This window comes from Poromitra crassiceps, assembly GCF_964638095.1.
Source record: "Poromitra crassiceps genome assembly, chromosome: 3".
Taxonomy (NCBI): domain Eukaryota; kingdom Metazoa; phylum Chordata; class Actinopteri; order Beryciformes; family Melamphaidae; genus Poromitra; species Poromitra crassiceps.
This window is the reverse complement of record NC_139625.1, coordinates 33,968,556-33,980,683: the sequence shown is the minus strand read 5'-3', so window position 1 is coordinate 33,980,683 and position 12,128 is coordinate 33,968,556. Positions and strand designations below refer to the sequence as shown.

At 44.5% G+C, this 12,128-nt stretch overlaps 2 protein-coding genes across 2 annotated transcripts in view; both read left to right on the top strand.

Annotated features, from left to right (window-relative positions):
* The window catches only part of rab11fip5a (RAB11 family interacting protein 5a (class I)), a 59,016-nt gene extending 53,701 nt beyond the window's left edge, over nucleotides 1-5,315 (top strand). The window contains exons 5-6 of the mRNA XM_083633891.1: nucleotides 843-999; nucleotides 3,096-5,315. Of these exons, the coding sequence (XP_083490017.1) occupies nucleotides 843-999; nucleotides 3,096-3,353 (415 nt within the window). The 3' untranslated portion in view covers nucleotides 3,354-5,315. The remainder of the gene's footprint in view (nucleotides 1-842; nucleotides 1,000-3,095) is intronic.
* Nucleotides 5,316-7,526: 2,211 nt separating this feature from the next.
* Nucleotides 7,527-12,128, top strand: part of sfxn5a (sideroflexin 5a) — a 30,706-nt gene continuing 26,104 nt past the window's right edge. Inside the window, exons 1-2 of the mRNA XM_083633612.1 lie at nucleotides 7,527-7,651; nucleotides 12,038-12,106. Coding sequence (XP_083489738.1) covers nucleotides 7,604-7,651; nucleotides 12,038-12,106 — 117 coding nt within the window. The 5' untranslated portion in view covers nucleotides 7,527-7,603. The remainder of the gene's footprint in view (nucleotides 7,652-12,037; nucleotides 12,107-12,128) is intronic.

Genomic DNA, 12,128 nt, shown 5'->3' with positions numbered 1-12,128 from the left:
CCATAGGCCTCCCTACAACCAGGCTAAAATAGAGATTCCTGAAAAGGATTGTGTTGGGTGAATGTAGGTTGATTCTGTAAGGTTAGACGTTAAAGTGAATGTGCTAGATTTGTCTCTAGCTTATCAGGTTATTTAGGTTACTGTGACACAGGAAACACTCTTTCCTGTGTCACAGCAGCTAGTAGATGTGTATTTTGAGAAGATCCACCCCAGTTAACCTAAACAAACGGTTGGTTTTTTGCTTTGTTAACATGCAACTACAATCCTAGTGCCAACTTTTAAAGACTGCAAGTCATAGGATGGATAAGCGGTTGAAGAAGAAGATGATGATGATGATAATAAAAATGTTTTTTTAGATGGCCAAGTTGTATGTTTACAAACAAAATAAGCTGTTCTCAATCATCCAAATGCTGATGGCCTTCAATATGGCCACCAATGGGAGCATTATGTCAGTGGTTCTCAAAGTGGGGTCCGGGGACCCCCAGGGGTCCTTGAGGTGGTTCTAGGGGGTCCCCTTCAAAAGGGGAATCATTTGTTTTCACTATAATTCCATCCATAAGTAACACAATGACAGAAAGTATGACGATTTTGGTCATGGGTTTCATAGACTTTCTATAATAATAAAACATCTAAAAGCATAAGTCGTATCAGATGGCAGGCCCAGGGACAAAATCAAATGTGGGTCTGTGGTCTAATTTGTGTCAGTTTCAAGAACCACTGCATTACATCACCTGAAAGCCAGAAAGCCATCTATATAAAAATAACAGTGTAAATAAGTGGGCCAACTGCCTGGGTGGCTCTGCTCTCAGCTGTGTGTAACGCTGTGTTGTCCCCCCCTCCAGCCCCCACCCGGTCAGGCCCCTGACCACTGCCATGCTGGCTGAGGAGAAGCGGACGGAGGGCCGGTCTGTTCTGGCCACCGGCCTGGAGAAGCTCAAATCCACCATCCACCCCGGGAGGAGCAGCCAGCTCACCGAGCAGGGGCCCGAGAGGAAAAAGGTGTGTCACAATCACGAGTATGATAATCTAATACTGCTTTTCAGATGCAAACAGCAGTACCTACTTTCTGAGCAGTACCTACTGTACTTAAGATGCAAACAGCAGTACCTATTTTATGAGCAGTACCTACTGTACTTCAGAGGCAAACAGCAGTACCTACTTTATGAGCAGTACCTACTGTACTTCAGAGGCAAACAGCAGTACCTACTTTATGAGTGTTTTAAAGGCTGGAAGTTCATGGGTTTAGGGTTACACACAATAATGCGGGAATAAGGATAACACACACATCAGATCACAAATTTGACCCAGGCCTTTCCTAACCGACAGGATGGGCTACCCTAGTCTTTACCACATTTATACAGACAATAGCCTAGTCTGTCAGTGGTGTATAAAGTACGGTGCTCGAAAGCCATACTTAAAGTACAGATATCTTACCAGAAAAAGACTTTGGTAGAATTTAAAGTCACCTATTAGAATATTACTTGAGTACAAGTCTTAAAGTATCTGATATTTACAGTACTTAAGTATCAAAAGTAAACTTCTGATATTAAATCTACTTAATTATTAAAAGTACAAGTAAATGCTGTTCATAAAAAAAAGCAAGCAAAAGGCATGCCTGGGCTTGAGTGGAAATCTTCTAGAGTTTTATAGCGGTTGGCAAACAATGTTATGGTGCATTACCGCCACCAACTGGTATGGAGTGTGGATTGTTATTAATGTTGCAAACTAGGAGCACTGATTCACCAAACCAGGCTACCAATTTCTCCTTATTTTACTTTGTAACTAAGATGCTTCGGGGGAATGTAATGGAGTAAAAGTATACATTTTATTTGGGAAATGTAGTGGAGTAAAAGTGAAAGTTGACAGAAATATAAATACTCAAGTAAAGTACAGATACAAGAGAGAGAGAGAGAGAGAGAGAACTTTACTGTACTGAAGTATTATTACTTTGTTACATTACACCACTGTATTTAAAGTTGTAATGATCAGTAGCTGTTGGTCATAACCAACTTAAAATTGCTGATCTACATTACCTGAAGATGTCAACACATGTCATGAATAAAAGATAAATTTTATTTCTGTTTCTCAGGCACAGTTGATCCATATAGTGCATACTAAAGTTGCTTGCAATGTACACTCATCAGTTTAAATATTATATGAAAGGGAGGAAGTGGGCTCTGTCTCTATTTGTTTGTTTCAATTTTTGTCCCACATTGTGATGTTACTGATGATGTCACAATGTCTATGACATCATCACTGATAATGTCACTCGAGCACTCAATGATGTCATCAATGATGGTCACTCGAGCAATTGTGATGTCATCATCAGTGAGTGATGTCATCAGTGATGCGAAGTTGAGCAAATGTGCATGCCAATAGAGCAGGCGAGACCACGCAGCAACCGAGCTGCAGGCAAGGCTGAAGTTGAGCAATTGTGCGCTGAGTGACGTCACCCGAGCATTCCATGATGTGATCAGTGATGGTCACTCGAGCAATTGTGATGTCATCAGTGATGCGAAGTTGCGCAATTGTGCGCTGCGGCTGCCAATAGAGCAGACGAGGCCGAGCTGCGTATGCGAGCCCGCGCAGGGGCGGGCGAGAGATAGCGAATTGATTTCTAGTATATATAAATGTCAGTTTTGATTCAACTGACAAAGAAAAGAGCGCCACCTACAGAAACTCAACTGCATCAACAGAAAAATGTCCCACCCATACTGTTTGATTCACAGGTGATCTCTGGGAAGTGCAGTTCAGAAGACTTGCTTCTCATTTTGTATCTCTATTTTTTCGGCTTCCCACACCCCATTCCCCCCGCCCCCCTGCCCACCCCCAATCTCGAACAGGCGCTCCGACCGACCAGATGATGAGGCACTAGTGCCACGACATGTACCCTTAATCCGGCTTCTCACCCACAGACACGGCCAATTGTGCCTGTATGGATGCCCGACCAAGCCGAAGGTAACATGGGGGCCCGAACCTGCGACCCTCGTGTTGGTAGGCACTAGGCAGGGCCAGGGAATCTACTGCTGCACTACCTGTGTGCCATTGTATCATTTTCATTTGTCTTTCCCTCTCTGTCTCTCTCCTCTGTTTAGTCTCTGACAGAGGGTGCGGGGTCGTACTACCACCTGAACCACAGCGAGCTGGTGGCCCTGCTCGTGCAGCGGGAGGCGGAGCTCCAGAGGAAGAAGGAGGAGTTTGAGCGGCAGGGCGTGTTGCTGGCCAAGCGGGAGGGGGAGCTGAAGAGGCTGAAGCCGCAGGTTCGAGACCTGGAGGACTACATTGACACGCTGCTCGTACGCATCATGGAGCAGACTCCCACTCTCCTGCAAGTGCGCACCAAGAACAAGTGACAAAGAGGGGGGGGGGGGTTCTGGTTGGGACTGGGTTTGCAGTACAGTATGCATCTGTTCACTCGAACCTCCACAACAGCTCTTTAGTCTTTTCACTGCTATGCTGTCCTTTTTGATAAAACAATTTAGGCACTGAGAGATGTCGAGGCGATGTTTTTCAACCGGCATGCTTGACTGTATTGAAACACACCCTTGTCGAAGGGTTTGGTTCGTGCGGTTTTCCGAATGTAGCGGGGTCCTCAGGTTGTTTTCAGGTTATGGACAGTTGGTTTTACGCTCACAGAGAGATTTGACCCCAGTGGGTTCAAAACCCAAATGCTTCCATTTTTGGGATTCTGATTGCTGATTGTAGAAACATTGATTCCTCCTTTTCACCTCACCTGTCACTCCATCACCTTATCACAGAAGAAAGAAATTGTGGGGTTTCATTCCGTGATGCTTTATATCCAAATTGAGAAAAGAATCCTTACCTAATTTCTCACTCAATATTTCACAAATATGGATGATTACTGTTGCTTTGAAAGAGCAAAAACCTTAAATGTAATGTGTTGTTCCATTTCACCACCGTGCTTGCAATCAGGGCATCACTTTTTCCCAAATGGTCGGTGTATATCTCGTTATGGATTGAAACTCCTCAAACGTTCCCTGATTAAGTTCCCTGATTAGTTTTGAAACTGCAAACCAGATGACAGGTGTAAAAATGGTCACGTGCACATCACTGGGAACAGATTGTAGCTCAAGAGTGTTCAAAAGTGTTCTTAGCCAGCGAGTGAATGGTTTGATTTTTCGATGCACATTGAGTGCTGAATATCTTTTGTTCGTTCCGGTTTCTTTCTCTCTCTTTTTTATGGGCATGTCTTGAAAATACACAGATTTATGCGTTGAGCATACATCTAACTGATTCCTGTCTGGGTGAAGGCGTCATCAGGTATCAGGATCAGCCACCGCAGCTTCTCTGAACACCTGCTTCTGCCTTCCCACTGTGCATTATCAACACGATTTTACCGTTAAGAAAAATGCCTACGTGCTGGTACTTGACTCCCCTTCCTCCCCCCGTGTGTCTGTGTCACATCCGCTTCTGCTCCGGCACGCACATCGCTAGTGCTTTCAGGTGTGTTACAAAGGGATATATACAGTATTTACAGCATAAATGCCGTATGGAAATGCCAAATGCTGCCTTATTTTTTTGTTTTTGTTGTGACTGTTCATTAAGTTGGTTTAAATATAGCACTTCATTGTAGAGGTGGGGGGGCTTGGGGTAATTTTTGAGAAAGAAAAGCCATTCTGTTCACTGAAACGTTATTTTGTCTGATGCTTTGTTACAATATTGTTTAGATCATTGCACAACAATAAATTGTATGCATACAATAGAAAATGAGCAAAACGCCAAAAATAGAGAGAAGAAAATGCCAAGCCTTGAAACTTAATCTACGGAGCAGATTTGATGCACCATAAAGTATTCCAATATGATGCCACTTTTAACAGCATTTGTGGATGTTCTTGCACTACTTACCGTAATCGTCAGAGCATAACTAGACTGTTATCGATGTCGGTATAGTTAAAAATAGATCACACCTTTACTGCACTTTCTAATCGCTCTCTGTGATTTAAGCACTTGGCTGACTTCTACACCACACACAGATGATTTATCCCAGTTAGCTTGAAGCATCAAAACATCGTGTCATCTCAGTTCTGCTGTACGATCGCAATATCCAAGTGCATAGATGACTGTAGAGACATATTAAAGTGTGACTCTGCACTCATCAAGCGCAAGAATAACATCCTCTCCATGTCTTCCATTTTGACACTTTTTATTTATATTTTTTTGTCCTCGATTGTGTAGGCGGTGGGATGTGCTTAAGGTAGTATATAAGATTGGAAAGTTTACAATTCGTGATGCAATTCTGTTTCACAAATTTTGTATATTTAATAAAGAATATTTTGTGTTTCTTGCTCACCGTATGTTTGGCTATAAATCCTTCTTTGAGGGGTGTGTGTGCGTGCGTGCAGGATTTTTAGATATTTGCACTGGCTTCAATATTTTACCTACATTTGTACCAGGCTGGGGGGAAAATACAAGTTATTAAATATATGGCTGTTATTCTTTTAGGTATCACTGATGAAAATATATTTGTGGAAAAACAACTTATGGTGGGCGGGAGATATGGACAAAATCAAATATCACAATATTTTTGACGAAATTCTTCAATATCGATATTGCAACAGTATTGTAGAGATGACTAGTGCTTTCACAACATATTTACACCGATATTTTTGATAAATATTCATCAGTAATGTGGATATAATGACAGTGGCTAAAGGCAAATAAAAACTGCTACAGCAGTCTGTTAAGTTCAGGAAATGACATCACTTTAATGCATGGAGCCTTTAGAAACCAGGAAAAGACAATACACATCACAGTTTTACGATATCTAGTCTAATATCACAATATCAATCTAATATTGATTGCCCAGCCCTAATTTCAACACACACACACAGGCCTACAGGAAAATCTTTTAAAGCACAGCGAATATTTTTCTAGTCTCATGCATTGATTCTAAATAGGCTACATTTCCTTAGTTGGTCTAATGTTGGCGGTTTCACCTTTGGAAGAGGGACAGTTGTGGCCTCCTTCCATTGCACTGGTAGGCCTACTTGACCTTGCCTCAGCGATGTAGTCATGATGTCCGCCATAGGTGTAGGCTACTCAGCTCATGTGCAAACTCGCTTATAAGTCTACCTCTGATGTAGCGGCTACCTCTGATGCTGCCTTTTCCCCCTTCACCTCTTTGAGGGTTTTGAGCATTTCCCATGGGTGAATGACTGGATGTTCTCCAAAGCCAACTGTAGTTTAGGTAAAAGGATATTTGTTGACAGGCCCGGCGCTAGGGGCGGGCCTGACCGGGCCGGGCCCCCCCATTCAACAAACTGGCCCCCCCATTCCAAAAAAAAAATTTTTTTTTTTTTTTTTTTTGCTAAACGTTTTTCCGTTTTTCTGTTTTAAAGTTTAACATGGAATCTGGCTGTCATTAGGCATTGATTAACTGAATGCTATTGCTAACTGTTACTTTGAACATCCATTTGCAATGATTCTGGCTGGATATTAACTATTGTAAATTTGTCACAATGAATGCAATTTGTGCACAATGTGTAAATACACTTAATATTAATTGTTTAGGCCTAATTATTTGTAAAGTCACAACACATTAGAGATGTGTGTAGTTCTTCACAGATTTAGCCTCTTCATTTTGCTCTCAAATGCACCAGGTTGACGAATTTTACTTTAAAATGTACAAAATCTTCTTCCGGGGGAGAATCCCCCCGGACCCCCCTTGGGTAGCTTGGCCCCCCCAAGCTAGTGGCAGGCCCCCTCTGTAACTTGGGTCTGGAGCCGGGCCTGTTTGTTGAATACATTTGAACGCTTACTTTAAATATGTGGTATAGAGCCTGCAAGTGCTCTATCAAATGAGGATGGGAGCGAGGGGGATATCACATCAAATGCTATCAACTGGATTTGAGCAATTATTTAGTGAGGTGAGTCAATCAAATCATCCAGTTGTGTAGTGCATTGACTGGAGTTATTCTGAAACTGCCTGGAAACAAGGATGGATTATTGAAATAAAATGCATTATTTACCATTATCAAACCAAACCAGATTTCAACAATTTCTTCATTAAACATCTCCAATGTATAAATAGAGCAAGTATTGAAAACTTATAATGGGGCCCCTTTAACTCTAACCACTATTACCTTCCAATAATCCTACTGCTGCTGTCTGTCTCACTACCTACCAGTTCTTTCTACACTCCCATTGACTCATACTGTAGACGGCCACTAGGGGGCTATGTTCTCTAAACTGCACACAGCAGTTCCACTGTTTTGTTTAGCCCGATACATTGCATAAGTATTGTGACCCTATGATTCTAACGGAGGACTTTGATATATTTTACTCCAAACTGAAGCAATTTACCACGCTTTCCTCATTAATTTAATTTACTAAAATGAAAACATTAGACGGTCTTCTGGGAAATGTTGTCCAAATACATACTTCAAGCTGCGCCCTGTTCGGTCAGAGCAGCCTGGGAAAACTACATTACCTATAATGCCTCTACGACACTGAACTGCTGTACGGCAGCAGCTGTTGACAGCGAACCCTGCAGTTGCACCGTTCCAATCGTTGCACAAGTTGTTTGAAAAATACACGTTTAATTCAATGTTTTAAGCTGCTGTGTGGTGAAGAAGCTGCAAAAATGTCTGACTATCCAACCTTCCAGTATGGAAAGCCTCGTTTCGACCAGGTACTTTTTATTTTAACTCATGTTTACAACAGGAACATAGGCTACCTGTGATGGGGGAAACTTTCACTGGTGAATAGACTACTTGCACAACTCCACTACTTCCTGAAATGAGTAGGGCATAGTGGTTTCCTGTCCTACACTATTGGATTAACTGATTAATGTCAGGTGTGCCTGACTGCTGCAGTCACAACAACAGTGATCAGGCACACCTGACATTAATCAGTTCATCCAATAGTGTAGGACAGGAAACCGAGATGCCCTACTCATTTCAGGAAGTAGTGTTGTGCAAGTAGATGATTAAAATGCAATGTTTACTCGTATACAAGCCTTTCCTCATTTCAACCTAAAGTAGCCTACAGCAATTAAGCTAATAAAAAGTCATTATTTTACTGTTAATATTGTAGCGCGGGGTAAGGTGGAGTATTATGGGATAGCTAGTAGGGTGTATGTCTAACTGTATCTGTCTGTTATGATGTTCTGTGCATGTGGGGTTTGGGGTTTTGGAGTGGCAAGTGAAGGGAGCATAGGGCCAGTGGGTGGAGACTAGGGGAGGAAGTGGGAATGGTCGGGAGAGCTGTGTGGAGCTGGAAGAGAGCAGACGTGCTGGGGAGAGCTAGGCTAGGTAGGAGAAGCTAGCGAGGTGTTGGCGTGCCTGCCTTCATGTGTGTCTGTTCGCTCGCTAATAAAGAGTTTGATAAGCCAAAGGATCTGCCTCGGTGTGCGCCTCATTCCGCCACATTGGTGTCAGAAGTGGGATCGTTTTGGCTTAAAAATCAGGCTCGACTTAGCGTTAGCAGTTAGCCGTTTCTAGCTAGCTGCCATGGACGACCACAGCGGAATGGCACGTGACGGAGCACGCCGGGAGTTGACGATACCTCCGGAGCACAGCTGGTGGTCTGCCAACTTGGGGAAGATGGAAGCCCGGTTGTTGAAAGAGGTCAGACGGCTGTTGGAGGCTACGCCTGCCTGGGTGGAGAAGTTGATGCAGCTAATAAAAGAGGCCACTCTGCACGGTGAGCAGCGGCCGGAGCCAGCACGGAGACTGTGTTGGACATGTGGGAGACCGGGCCATCTAGCAAGGTGGTGTCGCAGCGGTCCCGGGGGAAAGACCAGGTACGCGACGCGACGGTACTGGGGAAGACCGGGAGCCTGCTGGTTATGTGGAAAGATGGGACACCTGGCCAGGGAGTGTCCAGAGGCTGTCGGAGATCGGGGGACAGCGGGAGAAGAGAGACGTGCAGGCGGCGGGCAGGTGAGACTCTGCTGGACTTGCCGGTCACCGGAGCACTTGGCCAGGGACTGCACTGAGAGTGTGGAGGCCGGAGGTGAGACACAGGCTGGAGAGAGTGTGAGCCGCCGGGGAGAAGAGAACGTTGTGACGGATAGGAGAACGGTGCTGCAGGGGAACAACCAGAGGGAAGAGCCGGTTCTTCAGGTTGGGACGATTGTGTTTCCTGAGGTACCAGCGGTGCAAATGTCGGAAGAGCCGGCCCAGTCAAACTGCTCCACACCCCCGCTGGTGCTGTGCGGAGGCCCGGGGTGGAGAGTGAGATGGCGTCCATTTGTGTTCCCACCGCTGACCTGAGCTCGCCGCCCCCTGGTGGAGGGCGAAAGGACAAGCGTCTACAGGTGGAGGATGAGAACGTGACTATGGGGGATGTCGATGTGGAGGAGTGGATACGCAGACAGGCGGAGGACACTAGCGTTGGACCGGTGCGCAAGTGGGTGGCGTTCGGACGCCGGCCTTCCGTGGAGGAGGTTGGCATGTGTTCAAGTACCACGAAGGGACTGTGGGAGTTGTTTCCGGACCTGAGGGTGTGGGGGTCGGGGATTCTGTGGTTGGAAGGGCGCGGGAATGGAGGCAGCGTCGTGGTTGTGCCCAGCTGCCTGCGGGGGTTGGCGCTACGGGGGGCGCACAGGGGCCGCAGCGGTCAGGGGCATCGCGGGCCTGAAGAGACACTCAGCCGCCTTTGTCGACATTTCTACTGGGTGCAGATGGAGGAAGAGGTAGAGGACTACTGCCTTTGCTGTGTTGAGTGCGGTGCGGGGAGGGGGAACAAAACGGTTGAGTGGGGAAGGGTAGGACCACCTGTGCCATGGTAACATCAGAAACGGAGATGGGCTAGATGCACGTGGGACTTGGGGATGTGATGTGCGGGGGGGGAATAAAAGGGAATAAAAAGGGGAAATGTTCTGTTTAAAATGTAAAATGTTGAATGGCTTATAGTGTTGATGTAGGGTTGTTTTGGGGTGTCATTTGGGGGCAAATGGTTTAAAAAGGGGGGGGCAGTGTAGCGCGGGGTAAGGTGGAGTATTATGGGATAGCTAGTAGGGTGTATGTCTAACTGTATCTGTCTGTTATGATGTTCTGTGCATGTGGGGTTTGGGGTTTTGGAGTGGCAAGTGAAGGGAGCATAGGGCCAGTGGGTGGAGACTAAGGGAGGAAGTGGGAATGGTCGGGAGAGCTGTGTGGAGCTGGAAGAGAGCAGACGTGCTGGGGAGAGCTAGGCTAGGTAGGAGAAGCTAGCGAGGTGTTGGCGTGCCTGCCTTCATGTGTGTCTGTTCGCTCGCTAATAAAGAGTTTGATAAGCCAAAGGATCTGCCTCGGTGTGCGCCTCATTCCGCCACAATATCATGTTTCTCAATCTAAACGTGGTAGACTACAATACCAGTCACAAGTTTGGACACACCTGAATGTAGCCTACTATGTTTTTCATTCTCTTAAAGCCACTTGATTAAAGGCTTATGCTTAAATACTTGAAATGTGTTTCTTGGACAAATAGTGAAGTTGTATGCACACTATTTGGTGACCCATCAGATTTTGAGACCTACCCTGATATTACCCTTGTCCTCCTGACCATCTCACTCCTCATGCCATAAACCTAACCAAGCTAAAAAACAATGTAGGCCACAGAATCTGATGGGTCACCAAATATGGTGTAACACTGGGACAAACTGGCCTGCTACTGGAAAATAGTAGATATTTATCAAACCGATAAAAAAAAAAAAAAAAAGCCAAAGCCAATCTCACTATCACCCACACCAAGTTTATATCCACCATCCATATGTTCAGAAAGTTGCGAGGCGCAGCAGTGTCAGTCAGCCACCAGATTTTCATCCAAATTAGCATTTAGTGTAATTAAAGCTTAAGTGAGGGAGGGGGGCTGCATGTTGTGCTGCTGCACCTCCAAAATGATTCCTTATGCTCTCAGTTATGAATACATGATAGAGTGCTATTTCTGGCACACTAATTTAAAATTAATTGCCACTGGTGCGAGTGGATTTGCTCCTGCGCTGTAAAGTAGGCAGAGAAGAAACAGTTTGTACGAGGAGGCTCCACCTGCTGCCACAAAACAACTGGCAGCTGTCTGTGAATGTAGAAACGTCTCCGACTTGCTCTTCACAAATGTACAATCCACTCTTTGATCTGGCTGCCTACATTGTTCTGCAAGAATTAGATTTGTTCAGGAAGAGTCTGACGTGTCGATGGGAGAAGATTGCTTGAACTTGATCTTAGCCTGTAGGTCTGTTTTATTCCAGTCAGTACAAATTTGACAAAGGTAAACCTTTTAAATGGGGTGAATGTACCTACTGACTGTAAAGCGCTTTGGATAAAAGCGCTATATAAATGCCCATTTTAAATGCCTCAAAATACATGTAAAACTCGTTTATGTTTATTAGTTTATTTGTCAGGGACATATACAAAAGACATTAAACCCCGTAGGGGAAGAGATGCATTGTAACAGATTTAGCCATAGGCTAATTTCCATCTGGAGTCCCTGGGCAGGTGGATTCAGAGGCCATTCAGAGTATAAAAAAAAACACACACAATAAAATACATAAAATGTAAAAAAATAGGGAAAGGCCATAGGTTAGTACAAAATAGATTATAGTACAAAAGATAGAATACATACATGCATACATACATACATCTATACATATGCCAAGAATAAAACACACACACACACACACACACACACACACACACACACACACACACACACACACCAGACAGTACCACCATGTGGTTAGTGCTGGCAACACTGGTTGCTCAGAAACCACTTCTTAGCTTCACGGGAGAAACTATTGTAGGTTGGAAAGCTTTTTATATTACTGGGTAACTTATTCCACTCCTTTATTGCTTTAAAGGATAAAACAGTCTGGGCGAATACAGGTGTCACATGCTGTCATTCCTTATGTCAAACGCTCAGATAATGACTTCTGAAATGGTAAAAAGAACACAAACTCAATAATTGGGTGACAGTGCTTCAGTGGAAGCCACCAAATTGGGCTAATTCAAAGATGGGACATTTGCAGCTTTTTCATTTTATTAACCTGCCATTCAGAATAATGTTTTTGTGTTTTCTCTTCTCCTGCTTCTTCTAGAACACGTTTTTTGGCAGGTTCCGACACTTCCTAGATGTGATTGACCCCAGCACGCTCTTTGTGACAGAGGTACACAACCTTTATCATTACA